The sequence below is a fragment of the Nuphar pumila genome, chromosome 17 (assembly GCF_984573655.1).
Source record: "Nuphar pumila chromosome 17, dmNupPumi1.hap1.1, whole genome shotgun sequence".
Classification (NCBI taxonomy): domain Eukaryota; kingdom Viridiplantae; phylum Streptophyta; class Magnoliopsida; order Nymphaeales; family Nymphaeaceae; genus Nuphar; species Nuphar pumila.
In genome coordinates this window covers 14823439-14845335 of record NC_143265.1, presented here as the reverse complement: position 1 = coordinate 14845335, position 21897 = coordinate 14823439, and the positions used below count along the sequence as shown (strand labels likewise).

General features: G+C 36.1%; 1 protein-coding gene across 1 annotated transcript in view; it reads right to left on the bottom strand.

Moving 5' to 3' along the window:
• Positions 1-21897, bottom strand: part of LOC149811696 (uncharacterized) — a 57718-nt gene that overhangs the window by 19640 nt on the left and 16181 nt on the right. Inside the window, exons 5-8 of the mRNA XM_089992899.1 lie at positions 11865-12058; positions 11678-11773; positions 10849-10970; positions 9796-9897 (exon numbers count right to left, since the gene is read on the bottom strand). Coding sequence (XP_089849025.1) covers positions 9796-9897; positions 10849-10970; positions 11678-11773; positions 11865-12058 — 514 coding nt within the window. The remainder of the gene's footprint in view (positions 1-9795; positions 9898-10848; positions 10971-11677; positions 11774-11864; positions 12059-21897) is intronic.

The following is a 21897-nucleotide window of genomic DNA, read 5'->3' as shown; positions in this document are numbered from 1 at the left end:
TCCAGATCTGATCGACGATGACCATCAAATCTCTATCCACGACCATTGAAGTTTTCCTCTTTTTGTTTTTGAACTACACTGATCAGATTTCCACCAGATTTGATCATCGACAGCGATCAGATTTTATCATGTAAAATCTGATTTCAGATCTGGATCTTCAACGCTTGACAGATCCCTGCGACTTCTATCAGATCTGATTTCAGATCTGCGCCGACATCAACCAGCGAATCAGATATCCACCTGATCTGATTGCTTTCATCCACGTTTCACGACACTTGCTGCAACTTCCCACAGTCAGCCACAGCAGCATCCCACGACCCACGATCAGCAAGAGTATCCCAGGAGGGAACGCTGCTCTGATACCATGTTGAAGCAGACACCCAATTTTGAGGCCAGCAACATCCAATCGATAAACCCAAAAGGGAGAGAGCGAACAAGAGAGAGAGAGAGTTTCATTCATTGATCCCTAATCCCTTTAAATAGGGATTAGTCAAAGAAAGGTTCACAAAAAGAGTCACACATAATTTAACTTAATTACGTATGACTACCCAAACTTATAAATATTACTTTTTAACAATATATATAGAGAGAGAGAGATCATGACACATATCCATATATATATATATATATATATATATTACATATATATATATGTCTATGTGTCTATCTATATATTTATAAATATATATATATATATATTTATAAATAAATATATATATATATATTTATAAATAAATAAATATATATATATATATATATATTTCCTTTTGTAATACCCATTAGGGGTAAATTTGTCTTTTTACTTATTCACGCACATATGTACTTTTTTCCCTTCTTTTTTACTTTTCCTTTTTTCCTTCTTTTTCTTTTCTTCTTTTTCTTTCTTTTCTTTTTCTTATTAAATGGGCCCACCATATGGGCCGTTGGAGCTTCCAACGGTCATATTTATGACCGTTGGAAGGGCTCCAACGTCCCATATGGAGCCCTTCCAAAGGTGCCTCTTTGTCTATAGATAAAGGGGGTTTTCCCCTTGTAATGTAAGCTTCTTTGAAGCCTTTCTTGAAGTGAAATACTTTTATTCCTTCTCACTTTGTGTGTTTTCCACTTTTGTGGTTCATTGTATTTTCGCCCATTAGTGGCTACTTTGTATGTGTGTATGCGGTTGCGTGGCTCGTAGAGATGTCACATCTCTTCCTTGGCACTTCATTACAGCTTGACCATGTACTTGAGAGCACTCCTTTATGCTAGAATCAGAGAATCCCCAAAGGATATAGTTACCTTGTGAAGGGACACGCCCCAGATTTCAAACACAGATAATTTATGGATTTGTGTTTTTAAAGTTAACGAACCATCAAATGTCAAGAAAATTCTTATTTTTTTTATGTATTTGCTTTCTCAGCAGCCATCTTGTTTCAACCTTAAGCCTACCACTCAAGAATACCAAAATCACCCAAAAGAATGCCATCATTTCACTCCACTAGAATCCCAAAAATTTTGAATTTTTATCCCATAACCACTCAACTTATATTCTTTTTATTTTGGATGTTGAAAATTGAATTTAAACTGAAAAAAAAACTACAAAATTGACACAATACTGAAAGTAAAATGGACAAAAAAACGGATTTGAAGATTTCAAAAACAAGAAACTGTCTGTAATTTGAAGATTTAACAGAAATTCACAGAGAAACCATTTTTGGAAATTGTAATGGATAATCTGAGGATCACAATCCACCCAATTGGCAGAAAGCATTCTGAGCATACAGTTGGTTGGGAAAAAACTAATAAATGAGAATGAGAAGATGTTATAAAAAAATATTCACAATGAAGGGTGAGTAGATGGGAAAGCAAAAAACAAGGTGATAAATGAAGCAGAAGACTTAATCCTTTCAACAACCAATCTACAAAAACTAACCACCAAACAAACAACCAAATTCTCAAGCTGGAAATAACCAATACAAAATGTTCAGCAAAACCCTAAAACCCAAATCAAATACCCTAGTCTGAGATTGTCTAGGGACTTAGAGATAGGGAGACTGGAGGTACCCAAGCCAGATGGCTTTCCAGTAATGGTGGCCAGCTGGTGAATGAGGGGGACAAGAGGTATGGGAAAGGTAGGGAGTTTTAAAGGGTAGATGGGACATTATGTTTTCAAATTAAACAATATTTTTTTGGTAAATGATAAGAAAACCAAAACAGTAATTACAAAACAGCCATTTTGAGGGGCAAATTTCTGTCTTAAATATTATTGTGCATGTTATTAAAATGCACAAATGGTTGTGCATTGTAACACTTCTCATATATATATATATATATATATATATATATATATATATATATATATATATATATATATATATATATATATATGGGTAATACATCTGTGCTAAATGAAACATGCTATTAGATTTTCGGGTTTTTTTCTAAATTCTGACCGTACAGATGTGATCTATATGCTTGTTTTTATAGGAATCAGTTCTTGGATCATTTGATTCCAATGCATGGATAGGTTTTTATAAGGTTTCAAAAAACAATGGCCTACAATTTTCATAAATTTTTGAGGCTCCAAATACCATTTTTTCCATCCAAAATGCATGATCCAAGTGTCGATTTCTAATAAATCAATCATGCTGAACACATCTATGTTAGATCTTGAGTTTCCACCAGAGCCGATATGCAATAGGAGCAAAAAGAAGAAAAGAAGATGGAAGAAGAGGAAGACGATAGGGCGTTATGAGCTGCAATAGGTTCACGTATTTTTCATAATCACACGTGACCTAATAGTTGATATTTATACACAGCACAGGTTACAAAACAATTTGGTAGTAAACACAATATTACAAGAATAACACTGCAAGGACGTCAAACACGCAAAACTCAGTTTGGGTCTGGATCAGACCCAAACTGGTCCAACCTATTTCACAACACTTAATAGCCTCCCTCAAGTTGTGTGTGGTCTTGTACCATGGACAACTTGTTGTTCTTCAAGAACCGGAATCTATATTTTGTTAATCCCTTTGTAAATAAATCTGCCACCTGGTCCTCCGTAGAGATGAAGTGAGGCTCAATCTCTTTGTCTTCAACCTTTTGTCGAATGAAATGCTTATCTATCTCAATATGTTTTGTCTTACTGTGATAAATAGGATTAAAGGATATTTTGATGGCACTCTGGTTATCACACAATAGGATAGACTTCGAGATCCGTTCTTTCAATTCATTCAACAAATGCCTTGTCCAAGTAGCTTCAGCAGTTGCAGCAGCCATTGATCGGTATTCAGCTTCAATACTTGATCTAGCTATTGCTTTTTGTCTTCTACTGCTCCAGGATACTAAGTTTTCCCCAAGAAAGATGCAATACCCTGAAACTGACCTTCTTTCATCAGGATCTCCTGCCCAGTTAGCATCACTATAGACCATGACGTCATGCATGTCTTCTCTTTTCCAACTTTTCTTATATATCAGCCCATCTCCAACCGTACCTTTTAAATACCCCAACACTCTCTTGACTGCATCCATATGTCCCATTTGCGGCTCATGCATAAATTGCGACACTTGATTGACTGAGTAAACAATATCAGGGCGAGTAAAAGTAAGATATTGGAGCATACCGACTACACTTCGATATCTTGTAGGATCTGGGTACAAGTCTCCATCCTGGGAGCTGAGCTTTTGATGCAAGACACTTGGTGTAGGCAAAGGCTTACAATCTTGCATGCCAAACTTCTTCAACAAATCCAATGTGTATTTATGTTGTGTCAATGTCAAACAATCATGCTTCCTGTCTACCTCAACTCCAAGGAAATATCGTAAATCTCCTAAGTCTTTCATCTTAAATCTTTGACTTAAAAGTCATTTTATTTTCTCAATGTGGCTCATTGAGTTCCCTGTAACAATGATATCAACATATATCAACAACAGGCTATGTCACATGGGTGCGGGTGCGGGTGCGGGTGCGGGTGCGGGTGCGGGTGCGGGCGCGGGTGCGGGGATTCGGCACTTCCAAAAAACCCGGGTGCGGGGGTGCGGCAGGGGCAAAAATGTGTATATATATATTATATATATATATATATATATATATATATATATATATATATATATATCGTTGAAGACGTAGGAAATGTAAAAATATGTAAGCGTTTGTTTGGAGGGATTAGACTCTAAAACAGTGGGACAACCAAATGGAGTATCCCAACTACCGGCCCATCAGTTCACTGGTTCTGACTTCTATCATCTTGCTTTGGGCATGTTCAGGGCCTTTAGTAAATGGCCATGATTAGTTGGGACCTTTTTGAGGGCTCTTACTGGTGCATTTTGTACGCCAGATTTTGGACCTTTGATTACGTTATACACTCTGTCCCCATAAAAACATAACCAACTAGCACTCGCGTCGACGTTGAAGATAGCGCACCCATCTCGTCAGGGGGTTCCCCCGATGCGGGTTTTTTCAAATTTCATTTTATATACAGCTGCACGATAGCGCACCCATCTTGTCAGGAGAACAGTTCGTCAGGAGAACAGTGAATGCTAATAGCCAGCAAGGCTACCACCATCATATTATCATTTATTATGGAGAGAGAAAATCCTTTACGAAAAAGAAGGATTAGCAAGGCTACCACCATCATTATCATTTATTATGGAGAGAGAGCAAGGCTACCACCATCATTATCATTTATTATGGAGAGAGAAAATCCTTTACGAAAAAGAAGGATTTTGAAAAGGCAGGAGCAGCAGCAGTTGTCAGTAGCTGTCAGCATATTTTTTTTTTTAAATTCCGCGGCCCATTTCATAGGGCAATTTTTTTTTAAAAAAAAAATCCAAAAAAAAATAGACCTAAATGATCCTGGGTGCGGTCAACGCACCCAGGATCAGGTTGACCGCACCCGGTGCCGCACCCGCTCCCGCGTCGAGTCGCGTCGACGCGGATGCGGCACCCTGCTAGCCGAATCCCTATGACATAGACAACAGGGTGGTGATACCTTTGTCCTTGAAGATTAACAATGAGTGGTCCAAGAAGGATCGAGAGAACCCATGTTTCTGTATTTTTAGGGAGAAACTTTCAAACCACGAGCGTGAGGCTTGCTTCAAGCCATAGATGGCTCTGGTTAACCTGCATACATGTGTGCTTGGGTCTCCCTCAGCATATCCAGGAGGTTGCTCCATGTAAACTTCTTCCTTCAAGTCTCCATGAAGGAATGCGTTTTTGACATCCAACTGACTCAATGTCTATTTATGCTGGACCGCTAAAGACAATATAATTCCTATTGTTCCCATTTTGACTACGAAACTGAAAGTTTCATCATAATCTTGGCCATATTCCTGTGTAAACCCCTTCGCAACAAGCCCGGCTTTATATCGTTCTATGGTGCAATCGGGTTTATACTTAATTTTGTAAACCCACTTGGAATCAACAACATTTTTGTTAGGAGGTCTGGGAACAATTTCCCATGTCTGACATTCATGAAGCGCTTTCACTTCTTCATTCATAGCCTCAATCCATTTGTTTGATTTCACAGCTTGATGAAATCCCACGGGTTCATCATGCTTACCAACCTGAGATAAAAAGAGTTGAAGATCCATAGAAAAATTATTGTAGCTGGCCCACCTGTCAATAGGATGTCTGATTCTATTTGAACTCCTCGTGTTTCCAACATGCACATAGGTATTTGGTTCTATGTGAGGAACAGGAGGAGTACCTTTTTCTCTTCGCACGTAGACATTACCTTTAAATTTATCAATAGGGTGAGATTGTGAGTCTACACATTCTTCAGCATATGAAGCCCCATCTGCCTGATCACCTAATTGAGGTAAGCACGCTTGGCCTGAGTCGATATCATCCTGGTCGGCCGACTATGTCTCCTAAGTACACTGAGGTGAGCAGTCACCATAAACACTTGCAAATAATTTTGCATTCAGCCATGGATGATAAACTTCTTCTCTGAGAATTATTTGGCAGGTATTAAACAATATATCTCCAAAATCATTCTCATCGAACACAACATTCCTGGAAATTTTAACACGCCTAGTCGTAGGGTCATAGCACTGATACCCTTTGTAATCATTTGTGTATCCCACGAACCTACACTTGGAAGCCTTCGGTTGAAATTTATTTCTGAGAGAATCATCAATATGAATATAGCAAGTGCATCCAAAAACACGCTGAGCATTATAATCAGGTTGAATGCCAAAAAGAGAAAGATATGGTGAACTATTCTATAAAACTGTCATGGGCAAACGATTTATAATATAGACTGCTGAATGGAATGTTTTTGTCCACATACTAATGAGGAGATTACTGTCATGCATCATGCATCATGCTCATGGCTGTTTCAACAATATGCCTATGCTTTCTCTCAGCGATCTCACTCTGTTGTGGTGTATGTGGGCAAGACACTCTACGCTTTATTTCATTACTTTGGAGAAAATCAATAAAATCCTTCGATGTATACTCACCACCTCCATCACAATGAAGATGCAGAATATTGGTAGAGAAGTGGTTTTGAACAAAAGCATGAAAGTTGCGAAATATGTGAAAAGTTTCAGACTTATGCTTCATAAAGAATATCCAAGTATAACGAGAGTAACTGTTAATAAAGATGAGATGATATCTGCTGCCAGAAGGAGAACAAACGGGTGTAGGACCCCAAACATCAAAATAAACAATTTCAAAAGGTCTTGAAGCTCTTTTATTTATAGAATCAAAAGGAAGTACATGACTCTTATGCATTTGACAAGTGGAGCATTTTTTATTATTTTCATCAAGAGTTAAACTTGATTTAGGAATTAATTTTCTTGAAACAAGTTTCTCAAGAAAGGAATGACTGCAGTGACCAAGACGGTCATGCCAAAGACTTGGCTTATTACATTTGGAAAGACTAAAAACAGACTCAGGACCTGACACAGATAACTCAGACTGAAAAGACTTAGACTTCAATGGTGGCTTCAAGACAGAACTGGTATGCGCAAATGGATCTTCCTTGAAGATGTACATATTTCCTTGTCGCTCTCCTTCAGCGAATGTCTCTCTCGTTCGAAGATCCTTGACACGCACAGAAGAGGGAGTAAATTCAACGTAAGCATGTGTATCATCAACAAGTTTAGACACAGAAATAATATTCTTTTTTATGTTAGGAGCATGAACAACATTTGACAAATTGAGAAATGATTTTGACAAGGGAATGATTGCATCTCCAATGTGAGAAATATAATGGTGAGATCCATCTCCAGTGACAATACTATTTTTACCAAAGAAATCGAGCTTGAGAGCTTACCAACATCTCCTGTGACATGGGTTGCTGCTCCTGAATCAACATACCACAATCCTTGATCATTCTGCTTCAAGTGCAGCCCAGACAATGCTGTCAGCAAAAGTTGTTTTACCTCCCCATCGGTTTTGGTAACATTATCTTCTTGCTCTCAGTGTTTTGCAACTTTCCTTTATTTTGAGGATTAAACCAGCAATTTGCTTTAATATGTCCATTTTTATTACACAGGTAACATGTTTGAACAACTCTTTGATTTTGGTTCCTCGTATTGGAATTGAACGGCATATTGGGTGTGGGAAGCAAACCTGGACCGGCAAATCTGCCACGACCTCTTCCTCCTCTGAAGCTATTTCCTCTACGACCACGATCAAAAGAGAATCCAGTAGCTAAAACATCTTAGGAATCATATTGAGCGTCAGAATCTTCAGCAATACCTTTCAACGACATTTCATACTGTAAAAGTTTTGCCCGGAGGTCCTCAAATGTGGAAAGAATAGACAAGCATAACAATGATGTCACCAAGACGTGATAATCTGGGCCCAAACCATTCAACGTCTGTTGTACTTTATCCTTGTCTGGCACTTCACATCCAATGATGGCAAGTTGATCTGTAATGGTCTTTATCTTGTTCAAATATTCCATGATGGATAGGCTGCCCTTTTTGAGAAGCTGGAATTCACGCTTGAGAAACAGAACTCTGGCTTCAGATATCTGAGAATATGTCTACGTCAACCTGTTCTACAATTTCATCGCAATGCAGTCATCGGGAATAGCAACTAGCACTTCCTGAGACAAGGTAGATGTGATGTATGCGATTAATGCCTGATCTTTCTTCATCCAAGTGACATAATCCAGGTTTCGAACAAGTTTAGTAGATGCAACTCCTTGTGTGTCTGTTTCCTCCTCTGTGATGAACTCTGGTGGGGCTAGAATTGATTCATCCAGATGACTAAAGAGATCTTGGCTCTTGATAAAAGGAACTATTTGTCTCTTCTAAGTCAGGAAATTTGAATTGTTTAATTTTTCAGAGACAAGCTGGCTAAGGAAGTTTGAGGACAGACCAGACTGAGTTGAAGAAGAATCCATGATTACGGGATACGTAAATATGAAGGGAAAATACTCAAAGAAAGAAGCAAGTGAACCTGTTACAACCGAATTCAAATCTGCAACTGCAATGAATCTGTTCCTTTTTTTCATTTTTTTTTTGAAACAAGGATCAGATCACGTGAATATTGCGATGAACTTCAATGTTCATGAACTGGACCATTTGAACACGTCGTGTTCGATTAGCATTAATAGACCTTTAAGAAAAGATCGTTACACGAGGATCACGATAAAATTGTGTTTTCAGACTTATCAAGAATCAATTTTTCAGATGAGAGAATAAGAAAACATAATCAAAGAAATCGTGATTCTAAGATGAAGGATCACAGCGAATGGTTTCCAAACTGACGATTCAAGAAAACACGAGTTTCAAAATCTGTATACGATGGGTCGTCTTAGAGACACGTGAACAACTTCCAAAAGAGAAGGGAAAGTCACGATTTGGGTGAAGATGGGAAGAAGACGATTTGAAGGAAGAATAGATTTTTAATAAAAAAGAGGGTGTGTTTCAGATGAGAACACGACCAATAGATTTTTAATAAAGGGGGCGTGTTTCAGATGAGAACACAGCAGCACTTTCAAAAAGAGATGGGGATGAGAAATAGAGATCGTATTTAGGGAAAATAATACGATAACACAGATTTCACCAGAAAAGAAAAACAAAGAAACGATGAAGGATATTTCCTGATTAAAAGCAGACATTAATCTTTGTGTTCATACGTTTTGAAAACAATACCAAGCCCTAGATCCAACCTTGCTCTGATACCATGTTAGATCTTGAGTTTCCACCAGAGTCGATCTGCAATAGGAGCAAAAAGAAGAAAAGAAGATGGAAGAAGAGGAAGACGATAGGGTGTTATGAGCTGCAATAGGTTCACGTATTTTTAATAATCATACGTGACCTAATAGTTGATATTTATACACAGCACAGGTTACAAAACAATTTGGTAGTAAACACAATATTACAAGAATAACACTGCAAGGACGTCAAACACGCAAAACCCAGTTTGGGTCTGGATCAGACCCAAACTGGTCCAACCTATTTCACGACACTTAATAATCTATGGTATTGAAATTGCTAAAAAAAACACCGGAAATGTAATAACATGTTTCATTTAGCACAGATGTATTACCCATATATATATAAATATATATATATATAGATATATATGATCATGTTTTACACAACTCTCATGGCATACCATGCAAGTCCGTGTCATGTCCCATACCCACATCGGCATCTATGTCACATAGCTGCACCTGACTGGCATGCGACAAAATTTGACACCAAATAGGAGTGGCATCACAAAAGCATAGCTGAAACGGTATCTTTTAAATAGCCACTTCTACAACCACAAGTGCTAATACGTGAAATTGCTGTTAGGAAGCAAAGTGATACATTGTGAATTTGTTGTTAGGAAAGTAGAATGACCTGCCCGGGATTTCTTCTCTCGAATTCTGATAATTCATGCAGATCTTCTGCAGTAGGATTTTCGATTTCTGAGCGGCAAAGAGGCATGGTGAATCCAACGTCCTAGTTGTTTATTTAATAAAAGGAGTCAATAGACAAAGAAAATAGATGGTTTAGATTATAAAACATTGCACGCAAATATAAATTGACAAATCTATAAACAAAGAAAGCTTCAATCTGTCAGTTCCACCATTGCAAATTAAGAAATACATGTATGCACCTACCTAATACAAACAAACCCATCAGGCCATGCACAAAAGCTGCATCATAAAAAGCCATGAAAGGAAATAACTTCAGTGGCTAGAATGGGCCTATACCATGAGAAGCACATGCAATCCATGGCCCTTTTTCTCTTGAAGGTATATTCCATATCTTTAGATTCTTTACTAGATTTTCTCTTGTACAACTAATATTGGTATAATATTGCACTGAACTATGATTTACATGTTATGTACTGCATGCAGAAAACATTGTGTTGAAAAGATCCTCCGGTTGCCCACAATTAGAAACAACAGTTTCATAGATAATAATTGAAGGAATGGCAAGAAAAGTTAATTTCTTCCTGATGAGAGTATAATCAGATAGTCTGAAATCTCTAATACACTTCATTTTCTGCTTCTTTTCCTGATTTTGTTTCCCATGCAAATTCTAAATTCCACTTCCCTTCCAAGTAAACATGGATAGAAATACCAGCCAGAGCTTTGTCACCTTTGTGTCAGGCTAACCTTATTAACCAGCCCAAGATGTGCAAACTTGCAAATCCAGCCACATATAATGTCTTATTACTTTAAATAGAGAAGAGAAATATTGAACATCTAAAAAATAAACAATCAAGTGCTCAAAAAATTCTTATAGATAAAGAATTTCATATTAAATTGCTATGAAAATAATAAACCTCTAAAAGGGTTTACACAACAGCGGAAACTAAGTAGAGCAAATCTTAAAGTGGAAAACTATAAACAAAGGTGAAGTATATTCTCACTGTAGAAACAAAAGAGATAGGTTGAATCATACATTCTCTTTTAGCAAGGCACGTAAACCCCGGGTGGACTGAGAAAGGTAAGCATTACATGAGTGCCTTGGTTGCCCCAAAAAGTCTCCACCAGTGAACATGACAACAAATTGTGAAGTATAAACTGCAAAATTCACAAACAGAACTAAAAGCTTAACAACTTCACATAGCATGCTGGATAAAAAAAGGTGTGGTCCCTAGTATATAAACACGAAAAGCCTGATTTGCATGAGTCCAGCTAAAAAGAACAATAACATAATTCTACAGAAAAGAAAGCATAATACACAAATAAATCTGTACTTACATAAAATGTGCATAATAAGTATTAGATGAAACAAAAAGGACCCAAAGTTTCACTTGACATAACTCTTATGCACCTTAAACTATTATTGTGGATACCCTGCTGTGACACAAATATGGCTATCAAGATATACTCAACAAAGGAATATTCCCAGATTTTTTTATTTGTCTTTCAAGGAAAACCACTGTGAATTAAAAAATACAAAATTATCAAAAAAAAGGAAAATTGAAATAAAAACAGATCAACTTAAAATGCAAATTGCAATATAAATTGGAACAGGGCAATAAATTCAATTTATCACACTCTTTTAGTGAATGCAACTTTTGGTAACTTCATCACAATATATTCAATTCATCACCAATATCTGTGACTACTTGAATTTGTAGATGTAATGCAACAGAATCAAGTTTTATGTCTGAAGTTGATAGAAGATAAACTCCATGATGCAAGATATTTTCTTAAAAACAAAATTAAGTTGGCATCATATTCATGGTTAGATATACAAGAAAAAGCATGCCAAAGATAATTACCATAAAAGATGTTGCAGGCGTTCCTTCTGAGCATGTAGTAAAGACTTCGAAATGAATCTTCCCAATCAAGTTGTCTTTTTGATAAAAAATCCATTTCTGGGAAATTAACAAAGGCATATGGTTACATGTAATTCAAAGGTGCAAGAGATTTCAGACAAGCTTATATACTGAAGTACTGAATTGTTACCAGCTAAACCTCCACGGGAAGCTGATATTGTCAATGCAGATATAACAGAAGATGGTAAAGAAGACTGTGGATACAACCATGAACATAAAGCTTCAGAGTACAAGGCCTCTTCCTTTTGAGAGAATTCCATATATTTGGGAGTTTCAGAAGAAATTTTAGTCTTCCAACTTCCACTAGTGCTTAATCTATGGCACCTACAAGTTGCATTAAAAAAGAGAAAAGAGAAAAAGTCAAAACATCTGCTCAGAAATTTTAGTTCATTTTACATTTGGAACACTTCCTATAAGCTGGATTAAAAAACATTTCAAAAATATCTCCATAACCCTTAAACATGTATTCATTAAGCAGCTTGATAAGACATTCTTTTTCCTTTTTGCATGTTTGTGCATTTTACAGTGATCAGGACTTCACAAAAATTTGTTATAACTAAAGAGAAGTGCAGTTAATCAACCTTTCTAAACTACTAACTACATTGTCATTTCAATTGCTTTTCAGCAATGTAGATTAACAGAAATGATACTCAGCAAAAAAGAAAAACAGAAGTGCATACATGTTATGTTGAACCTGCACAGAACCACCAACCATAAGGGCATCATGAAGCACAGATTCCATGAATTATAAAGCTGGTGCTAGTCAATGGTGCTGATTAGATAAACATCATGTAAAGCAACTAATGAAACTCAGAATGCGGACATTCTTCAACCAATGCATATAATGGGTACTTGAGCACTTTTTTTTCTTTTCACAAAGTTCAAACTCAAACATATTCTACGTGTACTTTGATTAAAATCAATCCATCAACATTATACTTTGATTAAAATCATTACATATAAAACAGAAGGTACGTATAAGAAAAATGGCAAGTAACCAAGACTTTTCTGAATGGTGAAGGTTATAGCAAACAAATATGTCATTGAACACTTATTTTCCAACATCAAGAGATCGAAAAAAAATCATGTAATTAGAATCATTGAATCCAAAATTTGACCAAAATAAACAAACTTCCAGAGCGAATCATATCCTTGGTAGATCTTCAATAGTGGTTCAAAATCAGTCACAACTCAAACATTGGGTCAGAACAAGAAATCACTAAGCAGTCAGTGTCCCAGGTTTACAAGCATTTGTAGCTTACAAGTTCAGATGTTGGCCATCACATTGCTGGTTATGCTTTTGCCTCTGAACCCACTTAGCAAACTATTATCCATCATAGTTGAAGTAGGATTTCAGTCGGTGGAGTGAGACACAAAAGGACAGAGTAGTGCACATCACTAAATGCTGTTAAATTGTATATATATATATATAGATAGATATGTGTGTGTGTATGTGTGTGTATTTTATACATATATATGTATATATATATTATATATATATATATATATTTGTAAAGCATTGTAGAATAATTTTTTTTTATTTCTTTATTTTTTTGTCCAGTCAACACATTGTTGACTGTGTTGATTAGCCATTGGGGCTAGTCCAACGGCTACAAATGTAGCTGTTGGACTAGCTTCAATGGCTCTATGGGCCTTTTTGTTTGTATATAAAAGGCGGTAAACCCCCTCTCTTTATGTATGCTTTCTTGCATATTATGAACCTTAATAAAGATATTTTTTTTATATTTTGTGAGCCTTCTTGTGTGTGTCCATTGTGGTTTTTGTGAGTGTGCTCTTTGTGGCCACTTTTATGTATGTGGCCACTTGATTTTTTGTGGATATTTGGATGTAAGTGAAGGCTCTTTAATTCTTACATGGTATCGGAGCTTGGTGGTGCTAAAGCTCGTTGGCGATTCACATCCAAGTGTTCATGATCGTGGTCATGCATTTGAAGATACACACTCAAGTGCTTGCGTGATCCATTGTGGTGCTTGCTTGGTGGTGTTTCTTCTTCATCTTGTGGTGGAGTACTCGTGTTCTTCTTTTCTCTCTCTCTCTCTCTCTCTCTCTCTCTCTCTCTCTCTCTCTCTCTCTCTCTCTCTCTCTCTCTCTCTCTCTCTCATCCCTTGTAAGAATGGATGACAAAGATAATATTTTCATCATACCCATTAAGCTTAATCATACTATGTTATGTGGGATTCTATTATAAAGCACCATATGTTAACGTAAACATATATGTTTACATGTTTTTCTGTACATATGTTAGTTAGGGGTAATTTAGTCTTTTTACATGTAAAAATGGAAATAATGTATTTTTTACTTTATTTATTTTTATTATTTTTATTTCAAATAATGTAAATATTCCCAGCCATATAGGCGTTTGGGGAATTAGGATAGAGTCGTTGGGACCCTACCCAACGGCTAGATTTCTAGTTGTTGGGTAGGTCCCTATAGCTCTCTAGAGCCTCTCTCTTGTATATAAAAGGGTGAGACCCCTCTCTCTATGCATGTATTCTCAAAGAGATTATTTCCAAATAATATCCATTATTTTCATGTGTGTTTGCAGCCCTTAGTAGCCCATTCTTGTGTTTTCATGTATTGACTCATAAGAGGTCATATTCTCCAAGTGTTCTCATGCCCATAAGTGGCACACCAAGGCATATTCTTCAGTTCGTGACATGGTATCAAAGCCTATCGACTCCTTAGTATTATTCAACTCTTTCTCAAGCGTATTTTGAGGTGGCAAGAAAATCGGGCCTTGCCTCGGAAAACATGCCTACCAGCCTTCTTTAAGATTGGTATCTTGTGAATGCATAGAGACATTGGTGCTTCAAAAAGAGTTGAAAGTTTGCTCAAGTATTTATTTTTCTTCCTCTTTCTTCTCTCTTGCTTTGTATTCTTTGGTTCTATAGCCGAAAAAGAAGTGGTGACGATAGTCCCAATAAAATTTGATGAAAAGAACTACAATTTATGGGCTACCGCCATCAAAATAATCCTTATTGGTAAAGGATTGTGGGAGTATATTGATGGTTCCCAATAGAACCACAACTCACTCTCACAAAATTCATTAAAGAAAATGGACGGAACCATTAAAAAGGAGGTTCTTAAAGGAGAAGAAAATGAAAAAGCTCTTATAGGTCATAAGAAAGCATTGAAGAAATGAAAATTTTCCCATGCCAAGGTACTTTTCTTATTTATGGGAATATGAACTAAGATACATGTTAAACCATTTTGGAGTTTGAAAGAGCCAATGAAGCATGGTTCTTCATTAAACAAACATATACTCAATGCGACATTGCATTTCGATGGGAGCTTCAAGACAAGATACACAATTGTAAACAAGAGTATTAAAGAGTACTCTGGCTCTTTAAAGAAGTTGTACGATCAAATGGCTAAGTTAGAGCATGTTTAGGAAACTCCGAATGATGCTCAAACTAGAAAGAAGCAAATAAACATTAAGCAATTCTTTCAATTTATGAGAGGGTTGTGACCCGAGTTTGAACAAATGAGAAGCAACATCATACATAGAAGACAAGATGAGTTTCCTCATATTCAAAAGGTTTTAGCTCAAGTTTGCATGGAAGAGACTAAATACAGGCCTCAAAAAAAAGCAAAAGAAGCTAAGGACAATGTGTTGGCTGTTTCAAAACCGGGTGCCAACACTCATACATACAAACCCCTACACTTTTAAAAGAACAATAACTATGGGAAGAAACGTGTGTATGAAACAAAAGGAGATAGAAGGAAAAGAGGAGGTATTTTTTGCCATAATTGTGGAGAACCGGAACATATTAAACCTTTTTGTCTGAAATTCAAGAACAAAGACGAAAATAAGGTTGCTTCGGTTGGTACTTCATAAGTTGAACAAGATTCTTCAAGTAAATCAATTTCAAACATGTCTCTTTCTCAACTAGTGGAGGCTTTGCAACCTCTACTCAAAGGACAAGTTGTGACCGGTGCCGCCGTCTCCTTTTCTTCTCCTACAGATATGATTTCTTGGCTTTTAGACTCGGGTCCATCATATGACATGATAAATCTATATGTTTCAATTGTAAAGGCTCTACTAGTAAAAGAAATGTTTGCACTATTGATGGAACCTCTCTTGATATTAATGGAATTGAAAATTTTAAAAAATGTCCTAGGTTTAATATTCCTCAAATAAGATTTGTTACAAAACTAAATTTAAATTTACTTTCTGTTTCTCAAATCACTTATCATGGATGTAGAGTCTCATTCATTTCTAACCAATGCTTAATACAGGATCTTCACTCCGGGAGGCAGATTAAGGAAGGGCATAGAGAAGGAGACTTATATTATATGGATCAGTTGAAAATTTTGGTCAAGACTTTTTGCCTTAATGTTCAAAAATTGGATAAAGTTTTATAGCATCAAAGACTAGGACACCCTAATATAATTATCCAATATTTCTTATCTAAGGATCCTTTGTAATGAACAAATCTCTTACATCGATTGTATTCTTGCAAAAATAAAAATTTCATATCAAGAAAGGTCTTTCTCTGCTACCAAACTGCTTGAATTAATTATTCTGATGTTTGGGGTCCTGCCCCTGCTGCTTCCAAGGGAGGATACACTTATTATGTTATTTTTGTGGATGATTACTCCTGCTATACTTGGATATATTTTCTCAAAAATAAACATGAAGTATTTGAGAATCTTAAAAAATTTCATTAGTGACAAATCTTTAAGTCCAATATATTTACTTTTCGTTCTGACTCAAGGGGTGAATACATGTCTAATGACTTTCAACAATATCTAAGAGAAAATGAAATACTTCATCAAAGGTCACGTGCTAATATGCCACACTAAAATGGTTTGGCCGAAAGAAAACATTGGCATATAATAGAGACAACTAGAACTCTTCTTATATCTAAAAGTGTTCCCAAATAGTTTTGGGCGGAAGAAACTCACCTTCGTATATCTTATAAATAGGCTTATCTTTTTCAAAAATTCAAAGTCTTTCACCATATGAAAAAATTTACAATGTCTCAACTGATTATCCTAGACTAAGGGTCTTTGGGTGTAGATGTTTTATTCTCACCCATAAAAATGATAAATTATCTCCTAAAGCGATTTCATATATATTCCTAGGATATGGAGAAAGCCAAAAAAGATTTAGGTGTTATATACTAAAAATAACAAACTTTATATTTCTAGGAATGTCACATTTCTAAAACAAGAAAATGGTTTTGACATTGTCTTATCCAAAGATGAAAATGAATACAAATTTTTAGAAATATCCTCACTAAATGAAGACATTAATGAGATAACTTGCAACGAATCGCAAACTACTAAGCCTCACGATCATCCAAATGTCATTTAATATCAAAGACAATATAATAAACAATTAAGTGCTTTTGAAAAATATTCAACCATAGAAGAACAAGAAAACAAAAGAATTAGGCATTCAGAGAGACCACGTAGAGTTCCAGATAGATTTGTGCTATATGAATCTTTCGAACCTCACTATAGAGCTTGTTTAGCAAAAATTTATTCATACTTTGAACCTTCCACATATAATCAAGCAAAGGACTATCCTGAGTAGCAAAATGCAATGAGTGAAGAAATTAGAGCCTTAGAAAAATCTCTAACTTGAGAATTGTTTGATTTACCAACCAACAATAAATCAATAGGATGTATGTGGGTTTTTAAAGTCAAAACTAAAAGTGCTGAATCTTTAGAAAGACATAAAGCTAGGTTAGTCACTAAAGGATATGCTCAAGAATATGGTATTGACTATGATGAAACATTTGCTCTCGTAGCATGTATGAGTCATAACCTCTATTAGGAAGTGGCCAATTTATCAAATGGATGTTAAAAATGCATTTTTAAATAGAGATTTAAAAGAAGTATACATGAATCCACCACCTGAATATAATGTTCCTAAGGGAAAAGTTTTACGCCTTAGAAAGGCTTTGTATGGTTTTAAACAAGCTCCAAAAGCTTGATATGTTCGCTTTAGTTATGTTATGCTTAAGCTTGGATATACTTGTTATATTGACATTGTTTTGTTTGTTAAGAATTTCGCTGGAGGTATTGTCATTTTATTACTTTATGTTTATGATATGATCATAACTGGAGCAGATAAATAGGGAGGAGATCAAGTTAAATTTATTCTCAAGCAAAGTTTTGAAATGACTAACCTTGATTTTTTCGGATTTTTCTTAGGGATTGAGGTTGCACAGTATGCAGCTGAAATTATTGACAGGTCTGGAATTAATGATGACAAAAGAGTAGATACTCCTGAAGTGATAAATGCAAAAATGAAAATTGATAAAGGAAAAGATGATATTTGATGATGAAGAATCGTTGAAAGATCCTACTCCATATCGACAGATGATTGGAGCATTGATATACATGACTATTACTAGACCAGACATAGTGCAGGTAGTTCGCACGGACAGTCAATTTCAGCACTCTCCTATCTCTGTGCACATGAGTGTTGTGATGTGTATTATTATATATTTGAAAAATTATGCTTCTAAAAGATTATTTTTATCTTCAACTTCTCTTAATTTAATTGCTTATTCTAAATCTGATTGAGGGAGAGACCCAAATGACATGCTCAACTATTGGTTTCTGTGTTTTTGTAAGATATTCCCTGATATCGTGGAAATGTAAAAAGCAACAAAAAGTATCTTTATCCTCTATAAAAATTGAATATCGAGCCACAGCATCTACTACGACTGAAATTGTATGGCTAAGGCATCTTCTCAAGGATATGGGAGTAATTGTGACAGAGAAATAAGACTATGTTGTGATAACAAAAGTGCCCTCTATATTGCTGAAAATCACAGTTTTCATGAGCGCACTAAACATATTGAGATGGATTGTCATTATGTTTAAGAAGAGTTTTTGAAAAAGACCATTTCACTGCCATATGTGACTTCAGAAACCCCGCGGTTTCATTTCTTGTTGAACAAACTTTCGGTGATCCTACCATAAGTTTGAGGGGGAGTGTCAAAGTAAACATACATGTTTACACATGTTTTTCTGTACATATGTTAGTTAGGGGTATTTTAATCTTTTTATATATAAATCTGAAAATAATGTATTTTTTACTTTATTTATTTCTGTTCTTTTTATTTCAAATAATGTAAATATTCTCAACCATATAGGCTTTTTGGGAATTAGGATAGAGTCATTGGGACCCTACCCAACAGCTAGATTTCTAATTGTTGGGTAGGTCCCAACGGCTCTCTAGAGCCTCTCTCTTGTATATAAAGGGGTGAGACCCCTCTCTCTATGTATGTATTCTCAAGGGGATTATTCCCCATTAATATCTGTTATTTTCATGTGTGTTCTCAGCCATTAGTGTAACGACCCCAACTCAAAACCGTTAAAAAGTGGCAAAAAAATTAAACATTTGCGGAAACATTCCCAAAACCAGGGCCTTACAGTCATAACCAATCTACAACCACAAGGGAATTTACAATACCATCATCCAAACCAAACCAACTTTATTAATTAAAAAATAAAGTCTGAGAACATATGCAAGTAAATATAAACAAATCAAAATGTGGGGCCACTTTGTCCCTAAAGGAATCTGTCAAGCAGTCATGTAGCACTTCGTAATAGCAGGTCCCCTCACTAGGCCTCAAAGGGTGTGAAAAACACAAAAGTAAGGGTGTCAGAATGAAGGATCATGTGTACAAGTCTTTCTAATGAATCAAATAAGTAAAAAGAACATAAATAAGATTTATTCAATATTTTAGAAGGATACAATTATAACAAATTCATAATTCAATTAATCATTCAAGCATTAGGAAACTTTTATTAAACAAGAGAGAACAATTGTTAAGCAATAGGGAACATTTATCATGCAATCGCTAATTTAGCACAAGTAAGAGAACAAGTAAATATGTATGATCTAATGCATAACAGGAATATGCATGATTTCGGTGCACATGCATAAATAAATTATTAGCTTTTATCAGAGTTTGCTTTTATATGCATGTCCCTATTAAATGCACACAAACTTTAGTTCCTCTTTTTATTACTGTTGCTAGCGGATACTCAAAATAGGTAAAGATTTTTTAGCTTAAGTTAGGTCATCATTTGTAGCTTAACACACAACTTGTATTTTATTATTGGGTTTTACACTTAGCCCTCGATCGATATCAAGAATCAACACAATCCATCAAAACATTAGAAATCAACATCTAATGTCGAGACATTATGGGAATCAACATCCATTAATGCCACTTTCTTGGTATACCAAAAACAACAGTTGTATCTATACACCACCGCCAAGAAAAGTGGCGAAAACTCCCTAAAATCGTGGCCGAGAGGTGAACCACCTAATTGGGTTCAAGAACACAACATGCACACGAAGTTTTAGTATCCTCACGGTCCCCCAAAACCGCAAGTCCAGAATTTCCACACTAAAAAAAGGACATCCAAGAAACGTGAATTACATTGTTCTCTTCTTTTATCTTTTTATTATTTTAATTTTTTTATTTTGCAAATCAACATGCAAAACCAACAACACATATTTCGCAAATCAACATACGAAACTCTTCACGGGGTCACAGCTCGTGGCAACATGGAACAGTGCAATTAGTTCAATAAATATTAAGTTGATTTTTGTGATGCATAAGAAAAACTAAACAAGGGCTCAAGACCCACACAACCTGCGATAACCCACTTTTGATCACCGATGCATCCAATGTAAAAACCATAGTGAAGATGTAATTTATGCAACCATTCAGCATGCTCACAAATGCATATACTTTTATAGACATTAAGAATGCACATGTTTAACAAACTCATATGCTTATGAACATAAGCTTGGAAACATACATCTTGTTTCACAGGATTGTCTCATGCATTTCATTCAAATCTGCGCATGACTATGTTAATGCTTCATAAGCTACTTCCAAGATTTCAACCATCCGAATTATACATGTTTATACTATGAAAAGATTTTGTATGAAACTAAGCCATGTATGCATGCATGTGAGTTCCATTTAGCATCACGCAAATAATATATTACTCACATATGCAGCTAACACACAATGCATATATAATGTAGCATTTACAAAATTGGATAGAGGTACCCAAAACAGAATTTTAATCATGCCCAAATCTGTGTATTTAACATAAATATTCTGAATATTTGCCATATATAAGTCTGGGCATCAACTATACATAATCTGGGCATGTATAACGAATTCAATGCATGAATCACATAAAAGATCTGAATGCATAACAAGCATATATCAACATGAATACTGTGTCCAGCATATGTAGAAAAGTTCTGTTTTTTCTTTTCTTTTTTGTAGCAAACTGGCCAACTCGACCCAGTCGGTTGGGGCCCAGGCCCTGCCCAGCCGGCTCAATCAGCTGGGCCTGGGCTGAACAGCTGCCCAGCCAATCCAGGAAATCGGCTGGGCCCAGTACATTAAAAAAAAAAGAGTTAATATGTCCATTTTTTTTTAAACTGCAGGCACCTGGCCCAGTCGAACCCAGTCGACTGGGCTAAAAACTGATCCATCTGCCCAGCCGAACAAGTGGCTCGGTTGCGCCCACTGACAGCAACTAAAAAAAACATTTATTTACTATCTAGTTTTTTTTTAAAAATTTCTGTCTTCTGTCTTCTGTCTTCTGTCTTCTGTCTTCTGTCTTCTCCTTTTTTGACAGTGTGCCAGCCCCAGCCAACCAGTCAGCTGGGATTGGACTGCTCCAGGTTTAGTTCAGCCGACTGAATTGGCTGGAGTTCGCTATATATATAAGTATTTTCTTTTTAACAGAGGCTCAGCCCCAATCTTGACAGTCGTCTGAGAGTGGACAGCAGATTGTCTTGTCCCAGCCGATTGTCCAGGCTGGGACTGGACAGCTGTCCATCCTGTCCCGGACTAAAAACACAACAATCCAAATTTTCATATTTAACTGAGTATATATATATATATATATATATTTCCCCATGGATTAGGTTTGTTTTTCAGGAACCACAGTCTCGTGTCTATCTGTCCGGATGTACACGCCTGTCCAGAATGGACAGGGACTCAGATCTGGCCAGATCTGCCTATCAACACGATGTCCAAATCTGTCCGCTAAACGCATGAGACAGATCTGTCTAGATTTGTCCAAAGTGTCTACGGACACACACACACACACACACATATATATATATATATATATCA